The 16,432-nt window shown below is 45.1% G+C and overlaps 1 protein-coding gene across 2 annotated transcripts in view; it reads left to right on the forward strand.

Annotated features, from left to right (window-relative positions):
- The window catches only part of USP32 (ubiquitin specific peptidase 32), a 347,736-nt gene that overhangs the window by 229,649 nt on the left and 101,655 nt on the right, over nt 1-16,432 (forward strand). Inside the window, exon 16 of one of the 2 annotated variants that reach the window (XM_069757228.1) lies at nt 5,954-6,071. In XM_069757228.1, coding sequence (XP_069613329.1) covers nt 5,954-6,071 — 118 coding nt within the window. Of the gene's footprint in view, nt 1-5,953; nt 6,114-16,432 lie in introns of both variants that reach the window. The other variant, XM_069757227.1, reaches the window with a different exon arrangement.

The raw sequence follows: 16,432 nt of genomic DNA on the forward strand, positions 1-16,432 counted from the left end.
AAATACTTGCTAGAAGAAGATTTTTTATAAAAAGTTGCCAACCCACTCAGCGTTATTGTTGTTTTTACAATAGATTGGATTGAACGTTGGAATATTAGGAAAGCTTTATATAAGCTTCAGTCCTTATATTGGATTTACCGTACTTAGTTTTGAAAAAAAAAATATCCAAGTTTCTAAAAAAAATAAATTGCCATTTTCCAAGAACCATAGTGTCTCCATTTTTCGGGATCTGGGGCCAGGTGAGGGCTTATTTTTTGTGCGCCGATCTGACGTTTTTATTGATGTGTATACGATCTTTTGATCGCCCGTTATTGCATTTTATTGCTGGGCGGCGCTCATAGCTATCCGGCTATGACAACCACAGGAGTCTCCTGCAGACCCAGGGTTGTCATGCCAACCCATCGGCAACCCTTGGTCATGTGACATGGGCACCGATGGGTGGGATTAATGACGCGCTCCCTGCGCGTGCATGATAAATGCCGCTGTCAGAGTTTAACAGCAGCATTTATCATGTTAACAGCCACGGGTGGATCGAGATTCCACGTGCGGTTGTTAGGGGCACATGACAGCTGATCAGATCAGCTGTCATGGGCTGGAAAAGGTGCAGGCTCATCACCGGAGCCCGCACCAAACAGGGGGAGTTGTCCAATGTCGGATATATCTGTCATTGGACTTTAAGGGGTTAAAGGAAACCTGTTGATTCATGCTGCTAAGACAATTCACCACATAAGTCAGAGCCTGGTTGCACGATTGCAGACAGGTACTGTATATTATTCTCTGAAATGCTCCTGTGTTTCTGAGAAAACAGTTTGAAGATTCGGTCTGGCCGGCTTTGATTTGGATCACTCCAGTTGATTGCCAAGTCTCCCCCAAGTGTGAAAACTGTGAGAGACCTGGAAATCTGCTATAGAAGTGATGGGAGAAGACTACCTACCTAGTCTTGTTTCTTCCTTTGACACCCATCAACTCTTTAAAGTATGTTTTTGCATGAACGTCGTGGTATTTCAGAGTAAAACCTTGCAGGCTGCCGTCACGCAGCCAGGCTCTGATTCATGCGGTCTGTGGTTGGGCAGCATAAATTTGGTGACTGGTACCCTTTATAACGCAAAGGTTACAAAGTTGTCCATTTATTAAGGCAAAGGTTACAAAGTTGTCCATTTATTAAGGCAGATTTTTATGTAACCTCGCATATATCTTACATTATCATCATATATCTTACATATATATCATCGGGAAAAATATATTTTGCATGTGGCAATATTTACATTTAGTATAGGCACTGCACAAATTTTGCAACTTTGAACTGCACGTTCAAAGTTGCAAAATTTGTGCAGTGCCTATACTAAATGTAAATATTGCCACATGCAAAATATATTTTTCCCGATGATTTTTTGAAAATGATGTTTTAAATTAAAAATTAAAGGATCAATGTCACAACCAGTGTTGCCGGAGCTAGTGTGCCATGTGGGTAGGCCTGGGGGTAACCACTACAAACCTAGTCTGTAATGATTACAACCCTACTAGTGTATGTCTCACTTGATCAAAAAATTGCACAAAACTGACACCACTTAAGGTACCTTCACACATAACGATATCGTTAAGGATATCGTTGCAACGTCACGCTTTTTGTGACGTAGCAACGATCCCGCTAACGATATCTTTGTGTGACAGCGACCAACGATCAGGCCCCTGCTGGGAGATCGTTGGTCGTGGGGAATGATCAGGACCTTTTTTTGGTCGCTGATCACCCCGCTGTCATCGCTAGATCGGCATGTGTGACGCCGGTCTAGCGATGTGTTCACCTGTAACCAGGGTAAACATCGGGTTACTAAGGGCGGGCCCGCGCTTAGTAACCCGATATTTACCCTCGTTACCATTGTAAAAGTAAAAAAAACCACTACATACTCACATTCCGATGTCTGTCACGTCCCCCGGCGTCAGCTTCCCTGCACTGTGTCAGCGCCGGCCGTAAAGCAGAGCACAGCGGTGATGTCACCGCTCTGCTTTACGGCCGGCGCTTACACAGTGCAGGGATGCTGACGCCGGGGGACGTGACAGACGTCGGAATGTGAGTATGTAGTGTTTTTTTTTTTTTACTTTTACAATGGTAACCAGGGTAAATATCGGGTTACTAAGCGCAGCCCTGCACTTAGTAACCCGATGTTTACCCTGGTTACCCGGGGACTTCGGCATAGTTGAAGACAGTTGAAGACCAAGTTGTTCCCCTGATCGTTGGTCGCTGGAGAGAACTGTCTGTGTGACAGCTCCCCAGCGACCACACAACGACTTACCAACGATCACGGCCAGGTCGTATCGCTGGTCGTGATCGTTGGTAAATCGTTTAGTGTAACGGTACCTTAAGGCTTGGCTCTTTTCAGTCAGCCTTAGGTTATTTCCTCATTTTCCACATAATCAAGGATTCATTTAAGACAGGGATGTCAAACTCCACTGCATAGAGGACCAAAATTAAAAACTTGGAAAAAGTTGCACACCAACTTTGATATTTATTGAAAAAATATGTACAATTGAAGTTTTCCTGATCATTTAAGATGGAAAGAAACTTAAAGGGGCTGTCCCACAAATAAAGTACATTTTAATTAATAAGTCTTAAGAAACATACCACATGACCGGAACACTGGGCAGAGGCGCACAAGGACATCATGGTGTCCCATAGCATAAGATCTAATTGGGCTCCATCCCCTTCCAAAAGAAAAAAGCCTTAGGCTCTTCTGTGACCCCACCAAATATTATCTCACAACTTTGCATTACAAAGTAATTTTCCTCCTATTAAAGCTCCTAGATTGCCCTTTAATTGCCCCCCATAAAGTATGATGCCAGTAAAAGTGCTCCCAAACACAGTATGATACCCCGAGAGTGAATTCCTCCACAGTACACTCCACACGCATGGTATGATGATACTACTGTACCCCACCTCAAATCTCCTGGCAAAGTATGGTGACCCCCCCGAAACAGCACGATTCCCCAACTGTGATCCCCATACAGCCCTCCACACATTATAATAGACCCCGCATAGTCTTCCATACAGTATAATGGGCCCCACATAGTTCTCTATTTAGAATAATAGCTCCACATAGTCCTCTGTATGGCGCTGCCGGCCAAATATAAGCACCATGAGGTACAGATTTGGATTGTGGGTCAGAGTTTGACACGTATAATTAAAGAGCACAAAACTTAACTTATCAAACATGGATTAATATGACGAAAAACAATAACCATGGTCAATTTATGCAAAAAGAAGTTAACAAATGAAATATAGTAAAACATTGCAAACACTTTTCTTAAAATAAAATAAACCAGCAATCTAATACTCAGATTTTGTGTATAGTATCCAGTGCTAAGAGGAGGATGAAACTGGGTTATAATCTTCGAATGCCCCTCGCAGAAATGATAGACATCCACAAGATGGATGAGACACATGAGATGACTGTCAGCTATACAACGTTTGGACGAGCGTTCACGTGTTCTTTATGAGAAAGCCGTCAACAGACATGTCTGGTGGTGGCTCATCTCCAGGAGAACCAAGTGATTGGCAGTCATAAATCGGATATGCCGATCAACATCTCCAATGACAGTAAGTTATCCAGGGCCACCGAAACACATTAAGCTCTCGGTTGAACTTTTCAGCAAGTTAGTTTGACATTAGTCTAATGCAGGGGTGGGCAATTAATTTTCCCGAGGGGCCACATGAGACGCCATGACTGTTGTGGAGGGCCGAACCAATAGGCTTAATTCTGCACAATATTAATATTAACATATCAATTAAAATTATTTTAAATATTGTATCACTTAATATAGAGCAGCCCCCACACAGCCTCCTATATACGAGAGGAGCCCCCACACAGGCTCCAATATACAGGAGGAGTCCCCACACCCTTCCTATATATGGGAGGAGCCCCCATGCAGCTTCCTATATATGGGAGGAGCCCCCACACAGCCCCCTGTATACAGGAGGAGCCCCCACACAGCCTCCTATATACGGGAGGAGCCCCCATGCAGCCTTCCTATATACAGGAAGAGCCCCCACACAGCCTCCTATATACTGGAGGAGCCCCCACACCCTTCCTATATATGGGAGGAGTCCCCATGCAGCCTTCCTATGTATGGGAGGAGCCCCCATGCAGCCTCCTATATACGGGAGGAGCCCCCACGCAGCCCCCTGTATACCGGAGGAGCCCCCACACAGCCTCCTATATACGGGATGAGCCCCCACACAGCCTTTTATATACAGGAGGAGCCCCCACCCAGCCTCCTATATATGGGAGGAGCCCCCACACAGCCTCCTATATGCAGGAGTGGCCCCTTTATAGCCTCCTATATACAGGAGGAGCCCCCATGCAGCCTCCTATATACGGGAGGAGCCCCCACACAGCCTCCTATATACTGGAGTGGCCCCTTCATAGCCTCCTATATACAGGGAGAGCCCCCACACAGCCTCCTATATACGGGAGGAGCCCCCACACCCTTCTTATATATGGGAGGAGTCCCCATGCAGCCTTCCTATATATGGGAGGAGCCCCCATGCAGCCTCCTATATACGGGAGGAGCCCCCACACAGCCTCCTGTATATGGGAGGAGCCCCCACACAGCCTCCTATATACAGGAGTGGCCCCTTCATAGCCTCCTATATACAGGGAGAGCCCCCACACAGCCTCCTATATATGGGAGGAGCCCCCACACCCTTCTTATATATGGGAGGAGTCCCCATGCAGCCTTCCTATATATGGGAGGAGCCCCCACACAGCCTCCTATATACGGGAGGAGCCCCCACACAGCCTCCTATATACAGGAGGAGCCCCCACCCAGCCTCCTATATACGGGAGGAGCCCTCACACAGCCTTCTATATACAGGAGTGGCCCCTTCATAGCCTCCTATATACAGGAGGAGCCCCCACGCAGCTTCCTATATACCGGAGGAGCCCCCACACAGCCTTCCTATATATGGGAGGAGCCCCCACGCAGCCTCCTATATACAGGAGGAGCCCCCACACAGCCTTCCTATATATGGGAGGAGCCCCCACGCAGCCTCCTATATACAGGAGTAGCCCCTACATAGCCTCCTATATACAGGAGTAGCCCCCACGCAGCCTCCTATATACCGGAGGAGCCCCCACACAGCCTCCTATATACAGGAGTAGCCCCCACACAGCCTCCTATATACAGGAGTAGCCCCCACACAGCCTCCTATATACAGGAGTAGCCCCTACATAGCCTCCTATATACAGGAGTAGCCCCTACATAGCCTCCTATATACAGGAGGAGCCCCCACACAGCCTCCTATATACAGGAGTAGCCCCTACATAGCCTCCTATATACAGGAAGAGCCCCCACGCAGCCTCCTATATACCGGAGGAGCCCCCACACAGCCTCCTATATACAGGAGTAGCCCCCACACAGCCTCCTATATACAGGAGTAACCCCTACATAACCTCCTATATACAGGAGTAGCCCCTACATAGCCTCCTATATACAGGAGGAGCCCCCACGCAGCTTCCTATATACGGGAGGAGCCCCCGTGCAGCCTCCCCATGTCCAGCATGAGAGCCCTATAATCTCTCCATGGTTGTCTGCCCCTCCTCCACCAATGCATTCACCGCTGCCTGCATCCCAAAAATGCAGATAGCGTTGACACTGGTTGGCAGAAGACAGGCTGGGGAGAACATGGTGCGGCCTGTGGGACTTTGCCCAGGTCTGGTCTAATGTGTTTGTGGGAAAATAGTCCTCCCGGGAGAAAAAAAATGTATTTTATTTGTTATTTTCTCATTCACACAGTGGACAATCTGATCTGTCACAAATGTGTAACAATAATTGCCCAGCATAAGCGAGCATGCAGTATGCAGAGTGTGATTCTAATGTTTGGTTTTTCTTTTCCACCTGTCAGGCCTGCTAATATGAACAATATGTTGGCTTCATTTGACTGTATGCCTTATTCTAGGTCATCAGAAACAGCAAATCAAACCTTCCCGAACTGGAACTTTTTCCCCGCTATCTGCTTTTCCTAAGACAGCAGCCGGTGACTCGCCAACAGCAGTCTAACATCTGGGTGAATATGGGTATGATGAGCCTGAGAATGTTTCCTCAGCATTTACCCAGAGGTAACGTAAGAATGCAGCAAGAATGGGATGGCACAGCTTTCATGCAAGTGTTACGCCTGCTAGTTCTGCAACCTGCATTTCCACACAATTGGGCTTTAAGCTAAGGTCATGCACAAGAAAGCTGATTAATACAAATGCACTATAACAATAAGGTAATAAATGGCTGTGTGCATGTAGTCTTTCTTTCTTCCAGCTGCTTTTGACCAATACAATCAAGGAAACTGCTGCACATAACTAAACATAAAAATGTGCACAGACCTGATTCCCCATAAACCCGCATCTTCAGATCCTTGGATGAGCTGGATTTCACATTTTGCTGTGCATCCTTTACGTCCGTATATAAAGCCCGTGTTTGCTACAGCCAAGTGCTTTACTATGTTTCCTCTCTACTACTGCTTTTTGTTCTCACTCCTAAGACTGATCTTTGACAATTTATTTTATGTCATTTATAAATTAAAACAATATCTGATAACTTACCCTGAGCTGTGAAGAACTTAGTTTCCCGCCCTGGATAACTAGCTTTAATATATCTGTAGCACACACATACACACAAGACTGAAGCCCTGATTCACCATAGCTGCTTCTCCACTTTTCTGGAATGATTTCTGCCTTTAGTGAATTTTTTTGTATTTGCTTCTTTTTCTCCATACATTTTGCACCACTTCATAAGTTGTCTAATTTTTTTTTGTGTTTTTTTTTAATTCTTATTTATCCTTGACAACTTTTCTTATCCGGATGTTTTAAATTGATGAAATGTGACTTTTGTCGCTTCACGTTCTACTTCCTGCCTTTACGAAGGTTTCTGAAGCAGTTTTCAATTTGGCGCTTTTTTAGGCAAACGTGTAAGGGTATGTTTCCAAGGTCCGTAAACGCTGTGGATTGGACGCTGCGTACAGTCGCAGCGGCCAGATATTACAGCATAGTGGATGGGATTTTATGAAATCCCATCTCCACTTTGCGTGTAAGAACGCCTTCGGCTTCCCTGCGTAATCGGACACGTGACTGGAGGATGTCAATTTATCTTACGGAGACGCTCAGTCTCTGCAAGATAAATATCACCGTCCAATGTATAGGATGCAGTGATTCCGCACGCTTCAATGAACACATGCGGAATCACCACTTGTACAAAAGCCGGCAGCGCTTTGGACGGAACGGACATGTGCTGCGTCCAAAGCGCTGCCAAAACTGACAGTGGAAACATTCCCTAACTGTTCAACTGTTTAGCGACTTTTGCTGCTAGAAAGTATGAAATGCAGGTTAAAGACAAAAAAAGAGCATTTTTGATTTTTGCCCCAAATTCATGAACCCCGTGTACCATTTTGAAGAATTTTGCTCAAAAACGTCAGCGAATGCCACAAGACAAAAAAAAAGTTACAAATGATGACTTGGGGCCTGAATACTGTGATTTCACTTTCAAATTATACACTGAAAGTGGCGGTCTGCCAAGGAGGCCGAGTACAGATCGCTGTCACCGGGATAAATTAGGTTCCATGTTTTGCTCTGAATCCATTATACCCTTTCTACAAAACAAAACAAAAAGAGAAATCGACTTTCTGAACCCAATGTCCAAAGCATAAATTATGGAATGGGGGCATCTCTCACAATATAACCTTAACTTTGCCCCCCTAGAATCTTTCCTTTTCCCCTATACTTCTTTTCATGGCTAAAAAATGTACCGGTAGTTTGTCTCTTGTGTTTGTTACATTGGACTGGAAAACAAAGTATATTGCATTTTTTACCATTGGTAGGGCTGTAACCAAAAAGCATCTGAGTCAATATGGGTGTGATGTTTCCATGGATGCTTAAGAAAAGTATAAATGTCAATGAAAATCAAAATATAGTATATAAGTTTCAAAATCCATTTTATTCCAGGCATAATATTATTAGCAATGTTATTCCTGTAGTCAATGTTTTAAATTACGGTAGTTAACTATTGCCATCTTATGTTCACATTACCATGGTTCCAGCTTTATTAAATTATTATGGCCAGTCCTTGGAACGATACACAGTTGTTACAATCTTAAAGGGTTTTTCTGGGAATAAATTAAACAAAATGTTATTAAAATATTTGTATTATTAAATTCCTAAATACCCTTAAAGGGAAGGTGCCATCAAAAAAATTTTTTTTCTTAAAAAATATTATCATTTGTTTATAATTTAGTAAAATATGAAAAATAATTTGAAAAGTTTTGGCATTTCCACTTTTAAACACTAGGGGGAGCAGCTGCTGAAATTTCAGAAAAACCTAGTGTACAACTAGCTCACATTACTGCACTGCAGTAATTATGGGTGGAGTCTGCTGACGTGTGTGATGTCTCCTCTCCTCCCCTTCTGGGTGTTTGCTAAGGGATTAGAGAGGATGATATTCAGGAACACAGTGAGCAGCCATTTTGTTGGTGACTGCAGAGTATGGCTGCCGTCACACTATCAGTATTTGGTCAGTATTTTACCTCAGTATTTGTAAGCAAAAACCAGGAGTGGAACAAATAGAGGAAAAGTATAATAGAAACATCTGCACCACTTCTGCATTTATCACCCACTCCTGGTTTTGGCTTACAAATACTGAGGTAAAATACTGACCAAATAATGATAGTGTGACGGCAGCCTTATACTGACAAGTAGACAGTCACCAAGGATGGCAAGCAGCAAGGATTCTGGGAGATATGTGGTGGAGGGAGCAGGGTGACAGCAGCACAGAGTATTTCAGGAGAGCAGTGTGCTGGTCTATAGGGGCCCCCTGTTTGGTGCGCGGAGCAGCCAGGGATTGTACATAGAGCGCTGTCTTTTATACACATGGATGGACCGTCTGCTCCACAGAAATCCAGGAAACATTTCTGCGGATTGATGGCCTGGTCTGATCCAGACTTTGCATGCAGACCCCATTCCCCTCCTCAGATCCTGTCTTCTCCATCCTGTCCTGGCAATGTGTGAAAGCGAGGCGACAGGCGAAGTACGGGGTGATGCTGGGAAGGAAATGTAGCCATATAGTAACGTTAAAAATGAGACCCCTCTCTTCAGCTGCCTCACCAGCCTTCCCCTGACTACACCTAACTGGAGGTCACGCTGTCCCCTCTATTACCCCAGACCCGCGTGCAGGTGCTCAGCCAGAACCACCATAGAATGGGTCCGCTTTCTGAAGATAATACTGCCATAGTGTTCTCACATAATACCGCCATATAGATCACACACAATACTATCAAATAGATCACACAATACTGTCATACAGTTCTCACATAATATCACCATATAGATCACACATAATACCGCCAGTGTTCTCACATAATACCGCCATATAGATCACACATAATACCGCCAGTGTTCTCACATACCACCATATAGATCACACATAATACCGCCAGTGTTCTCACATACCACCATATGCTTCTCACATAATACCGCCATATAGATCACCCATAATGCCGCCACATAGATCTCACATGTATTGTAAATAAAGACTCGGCCAGAATAAAGTCCTTTATTAATCTTTTTTATACCATACCGAACGCATAATCCTCGACTCCCTCATCTCCCACAACAAAAATAATAAACCACAATGGGGAAAGACACGCAGGGGGGAGAGGAGTGCATAGGAGAGGATTAGATACTGACTGCTGAGCCGTGTATCTAATCCTGTCCTGTGTGATACTGTGCTGCGCCGTGTATCTAATCCTATCTTGTGTGATACTGTACACAGGACAGGATTAGCTACACAGGACTAGATTAGCTACACAGGACAGAGGTAGCAGTGGTAGATGGTATATAGAGGCAGGCAGCAGTAGTAGATGGTATATAGAGGCAGGCAGCAGTGGTAGATGGTATATAGAGGCAGGCAGCAGTGGTAGATGGTATATAGAGGCAGGCAGCAGTGGTAGGTGGTATACAGAGGCAGGTGGCGGTGCTATACAGAGGCAGGTAGCGGTGCTATACAGAGGCAGGTAGCGGTGCTATACAGAGGCAGGTAGCGGTGCTATACAGAGGCAGGTAGCGGTGCTATACAGAGGCAGGCAGCAGTGGTAGATGGTATATAGAGGCAGGCAGCAGTGTTAGGTGGCATACAGAGGCAGGTAGCAGTGGTATACAGAGGCAGGCAGCGGTGGTAGGTGGTATATAGGGGCTGGTAGCAGTGGTAGGTGGTATATAGGGGCTGGTAGCAGTGGTATATAGGGGCAGGTAGCAGTGGTATATAGGAGCAGGTAGCAGTGGTATATAGAAGCAGGTAGCAGTGGTGTATAGGGGCAGGTAGCAGTGGTATATAAGGGCTGGTAGCAGTGGTATATAGGGACAGGTAGCAGTGGTATATAAGGGCTGGTAGCAGTGGTATATAGGGACAGGTAGCAGTGGTATAAGGGCTGGTAGCAGTGGTATATAGGGGCAGGTAGCAGTGGTATATAAGGGCTGGTAGCAGTGGTATATAGGAGCAGGTAGCAGTGGTATATAGGGGCAGGTAGCAGTGGTATATAAGGGCTGGTAGCAGTGGTATATAGGGGCAGGTAGCAGTGGTATATAGGAGCAGGTAGCAGTGGTATATAGGGGCAGGTAGCAGTGGTATATAGTGGCTGGTAGCAGTGGTATATAGGGGCAGGAAGCAGTGGTATATAGTGGCTGGTAGCAGTGGTATATAGGGGCAGGTAGCAGTGGTATATAGGGGCAGGTAGCAGTGGTATATAGGGGCAGGTAGCAGTGGTATATAAGGGCTGGTAGCAGTGGTATATAGGAGCAGGTAGCAGTGGTATATAGGAGCAGGTAGCAGTGGTATATAGGAGCAGGTAGCAGTGGAATATAGGGGCAGGTAGCAGTGGTATATAGGGGCTAGTAGCAGTGGTATATAGGGGCTAGTAGCAGTGGTATATAGGAGCAGGTAGCAGTGGTATATAGGGGCAGGTAGCAGTGGTATATAAGGGCTGGTAGCAGTGGTATATAGGGACAGGTAGCAGTGGTATATAGGGGCTAGTAGCAGTGGTATTTAAGGGCTGGTAGCAGTGGTATATAGGGACAGGTAGCAGTGGTATATAGGGGCTGGTAGCAGTGGTATATAGTGGCTGGTAGCAGTGGTATATAAGGGCTAGTAGCAGTGGTATATAGGGGCTAGTAGCAGTGGTATATAGGAGCAGGTAGCAGTGGTATATAGGGGCAGGTAGCAGTGGTATATAAGGGCTGGTAGCAGTGGTATATAGGAGCAGGTAGCAGTGGTATATAAGGGCTGGTAGCAGTGGTATATAGGGGCAGGTAGCAGTGGTATATAAGGGCTGGTAGCAGTGGTATATAGGAGCAGGTAGCAGTGGTATATAGGGGCTGGTAGCAGTGGTATATAGGAGCAGGTAGCAGTGGTATATAGGAGCAGGTAGCAGTGGTATATAGGGGCTGGTAGCAGTGGTATATAGGGGCAGGTAGCAGTGGTATATAAGGGCTGGTAGCAGTGGTATATAGGGGCTAGTAGCAGTGGTATATAGGAGCAGGTAGCAGTGGTATATAGGGGCTGGTAGCAGTGGTATATAAGGGCTGGTAGCAGTGGTATATAGGGACAGGTAGCAGTGGTATATAGGGGCTGGTAGCAGTGGTATATAGTGGCTGGTAGCAGTGGTATATAGGGGCTAGTAGCAGTGGTATATAGGAGCAGGAACACATGGGCTACTTGCACAGTGAACAAGTCTGTATGATCATGTTCACACACCACCAAGAAACCTGAAGACACAAAAGAGAATAGTAAAACCAAAAACACTCAGTTTGAAAAAATGTTGCAGTAATCCGCAAGTACTAGTAAAAGATGTAAAAAACAGGGTATTTGGTTGATACGTTTTTTGCAAAAAATGTATACTAAGCTGCTCTACCAATCTTCACGGTATACCCTTATCAGAGCAGTCCTAACTAATGTATGCAATCCCTATCTGATGTATTTAAAAACCTGATCATCTGTATATAACCTGTGTGAACAGGGTTCAGAGAGGAAAAAATCCATGTGTGCATACAGGGTAGAACAGCTTTTGTGCAGATAGCCCAAGAGGAGTGGTGGAACTCCCCAGTCTTGTAGACACAAGAGAACAATTATGGAAACAGGAACACATGGGCTACTTGCACAGTGAACAAGTCTGTATGATCATGTTCACACACCACCAAGAAACCTGAAGACACAAAAGAGAATAGTAAAACCAAAAACACTCAGTTTGAAAAAATGTTGCAGTAATCCGCAAGTACTAGTAAAAGATGTAAAAAACAGGGTATTTGGTTGATACGTTTTTTGCAAAAAATGTATACTAAGCTGCTCTACCAATCTTCACGGTATACCCTTATCAGAGCAGTCCTAACTAATGTATGCAATCCCTATCTGATGTATTTAAAAACCTGATCATCTGTATATAACCTGTGTGAACAGGGTTCAGAGAGGAAAAAATCCATGTGTGCATACAGGGTAGAACAGCTTTTGTGCAGATAGCCCAAGAGGAGTGGTGGAACTCCCCAGTCTTGTAGACACAAGAGAACAATTATGGAAACAGGAACACATGGGCTACTTGCACAGTGAACAAGTCTGTATGATCATGTTCACACACCACCAAGAAACCTAAAGACACAAAAGAGAATAGTAAAACCAAAAACACTCAGTTTGAAAAAATGTTGCAGTAATCCGCAAGTGCTAGTAAAAGATGTAAAAAACAGGGTATTTGGTTGATACGTTTTTTGCAAAAAATGTATACTAAGCTGCTCTACCAATCTTCACGGTATACCCTTATCAGAGCAGTCCTAACTAATGTATGCAATCCCTATCTGATGTATTTAAAAACCTGATCATCTGTATATAACCTGTGTGAACAGGGTTCAGAGAGGAAAAAATCCATGTGTGCATACAGGGTAGAACAGCTTTTGTGCAGATAGCCCAAGAGGAGTGGTGGAACTCCCCAGTCTTGTAGACACAAGAGAACAATTATGGAAACAGGAACACATGGGCTACTTGCACAGTGAACAAGTCTGTATGATCATGTTCACACACCACCAAGAAACCTGAAGACACAAAAGAGAATAGTAAAACCAAAAACACTCAGTTTGAAAAAATGTTGCAGTAATCCGCAAGTGCTAGTAAAAGATGTAAAAAACAGGGTATTTGGTTGATACGTTTTTTGCAAAAAATGTATACTAAGCTGCTCTACCAATCTTCACGGTATACCCTTATCAGAGCAGTCCTAACTAATGTATGCAATCCCTATCTGATGTATTTAAAAACCTGATCATCTGTATATAACCTGTGTGAACAGGGTTCAGAGAGGAAAAAATCCATGTGTGCATACAGGGTAGAACAGCTTTTGTGCAGATAGCCCAAGAGGAGTGGTGGAACTCCCCAGCCTTGTAGACACAAGAGAACAATTATGGAAACAGGAACACATGGGCTACTTGCACAGTGAACAAGTCTGTATGATCATGTTCACACACCACCAAGAAACCTGAAGACACAAAAGAGAATAGTAAAACCAAAAACACTCAGTTTGAAAAAATGTTGCAGTAATCCGCAAGTGCTAGTAAAAGATGTAAAAAACAGGGTATTTGGTTGATACGGGGAGTTCCACCACTCCTCTTGGGCTATCTGCACAAAAGCTGTTCTACCCTGTATGCACACATGGATTTTTTCCTCTCTGAACCCTGTTCACACAGGTTATATACAGATGATCAGGTTTTTAAATACATCAGATAGGGATTGCATACATTAGTTAGGACTGCTCTGATAAGGGTATACCGTGAAGATTGGTAGAGCAGCTTAGTATACATTTTTTGCAAAAAACGTATCAACCAAATACCCTGTTTTTTACATCTTTTACTAGCACTTGCGGATTACTGCAACATTTTTTCAAACTGAGTGTTTTTGGTTTTACTATTCTCTTTTGTGTCTTCAGGTATATAGGAGCAGGTAGCAGTGGTATATAGGAGCAGGTAGCAGTGGTATATAGGGGCTAGTAGCAGTGGTATATAGGGGCTAGTAGCAGTGGTATATAGGAGCAGGTAGCAGTGGTATATAGGAGCAGGTAGCAGTGGTATATAGGGGCAGGTAGCAGTGGTATGTAAGGGCTGGTAGCAGTGGTATATAGGAGCAGGTAGCAGTGGTATATAAGGGCTGGTAGCAGTGGTATATAGGGGCAGGTAGCAGTGGTATATAAGGGCTGGTAGCAGTGGTATATAGGAGCAGGTAGCAGTGGTATATAGGAGCAGGTAGCAGTGGTATATAGGGGCTGGTAGCAGTGGTATATAGGGGCAGGTAGCAGTGGTATATAAGGGCTGGTAGCAGTGGTATATAGGGGCTAGTAGCAGTGGTATATAGGAGCAGGTAGCAGTGGTATATAGGGGCTGGTAGCAGTGGTATATAAGGGCTGGTAGCAGTGGTATATAGGGACAGGTAGCAGTGGTAGATGCATAAGAAAATAAAAACCCTGTACTTACCTTCAGTCCTCTTCCAGGAAGTGCTGAGTCATGTTCAGGGCAGAGCAGTGTGACGATCTCCCTGCTCTGCTCTGAACAGGTCGGCAGTGAGCAGTGATTGCAGCCTGTGCTGTAATAATAAGTACAGGCTGCAATCACAGCTCCTGGCTGCAGATACTCACCCGAACCTCTCTTCCCAGCAGCAGCTTCTCCCTGGCAGCTCCTGCTATGATCGCACACACTGAGCTGTGTGTGCGATGACAGAGGAAAAAAACAAAATGGCCGCGATCTCCTCTCACAGCTGTGAGGTAGCAGCCCAGGGGGCGTGCCCAAGTCACAGCTGAGAGGCAGGAGAAGCGGTCGGAGCCCGACTGTTGGCTCCTATGCCCATGGCTGCCGTAAGTGAGGTGTGCAAGTGTCGTGCCCAGACACTTACACCCACACTAATGAAAATGGCAGCCTCCAGTGGCAAAAGTAAAAATGAATAAATAAAAAAGTATTAAAGTAGTACATTTACTTTTGTATTAAAAATAATTGATTATATAATCAATAATTATTAATACAAAAACTAAAATCACGGCACCCTCCCTTTAAGTAACATATTGCACTAGATTTGTCTATACAGGTAATTATTGTTGTACAGTAAAATGGCTTATTTACATTGACAAAAAAATAATCCTAGATTGTTTATAGTCCACATAAAGAAAAAAGAAATGACGAGCATCACCGCTACACCTAATATTGCAATGCACTTCCAAATGAATGAATGAATGCTGTAGAAACAATATACCCTGATCCTGGGGTACTCAACCAGAAAATGACAGCACTGAATATCCACGAAGGGCAAGAAAAGAAAGGTTGGCACTCACCGGAAAAATTCCAATGTTTATTTCAAGGCTTAAAACATGTTCAGCAGGACGAGGGGGAGTGGAGTGTGAGGACCACGGCCGTTTTGTGCTCCTGCACTTCTACAGGTCCCGCAGAAGCGTCCTGCTGAACATGTTTTAAGCCTTGAAATAAACATTGGAATTTTTCCGGTGAGTGCCAACCTTTCTTTTCTTGCTCTTTGTGGACATTCTAGATATGTTTATAGCACAGGTGACTGTGAGCATGTGCAGTAGGGAGCACCATCCCTTCATGTGCAGTGGGAAGCTCCTCCGCTTTCTTTCATGTGCAGTGGGGAGCACCTCGGCTTTCTTTAACGTGCAGTAGGAGGCACCTCCGCTTTCTTTAATGTGCAGTGGGCGGCACCTCGGCTTCCTTTCATGTGCAGTGGGAAGCTCCTACGCTTTCTTTCACGTGCAGTGGGAGACACCTCTGCTTTCTTTCATGTGCAGTGGGGAGCTCCTCCGCTTTCTTTCATGTGCAGTGGGAAGCTCCTCCACTTTTTTTCATGTGCAGTGGGGAGCTCCTCCGCTTTTTCATGTGCAGTGGGGAGCTCCTCCGCTTTCTTTCCTGTGTACTGGGAAGCTCCTCCGCTTTCTTTCATGTGCAGTGGGAATTTCCTCCGCTTTCTTTCATGTGCAGTGGGGAGCTCCTCCGCTTTCTTTCCTGTGTACTGGGAAGCTCCACCGCTTTCTTTCATGTGCAGTGGGAAGCTCCTCCGCTTTCTTTCATGTGCAGTGGGGAGCACCTTCGCTTTCTTTCACGTGCAGTGGGAAGCTCCTCCGCTTTCTTTTATGTGCAGTGGGGAGCTCCTCCGCTTTCTTTCATGTGCAGTGGGGAGCTCCTCCGCTTTCTTTCACGTGCAGTGGGGAGCTCCTCCGCTTTCTTTCATGTGCAGTGGGGAGCTCCTCCGCTTTCTTTCATGTGCAGTGGAGCACCTTCGCTTTCTTTCACGTGCTGTGGGGAGCTCCTCCGCTTTCTTTCACGTGCAGTGGGGGGCTCCTCCGCTTTCTTTCATGTGCAGTGGGGAGTTCCTC

Source organism: Ranitomeya imitator, chromosome 3 (assembly GCF_032444005.1).
Source record: "Ranitomeya imitator isolate aRanImi1 chromosome 3, aRanImi1.pri, whole genome shotgun sequence".
Classification (NCBI taxonomy): domain Eukaryota; kingdom Metazoa; phylum Chordata; class Amphibia; order Anura; family Dendrobatidae; genus Ranitomeya; species Ranitomeya imitator.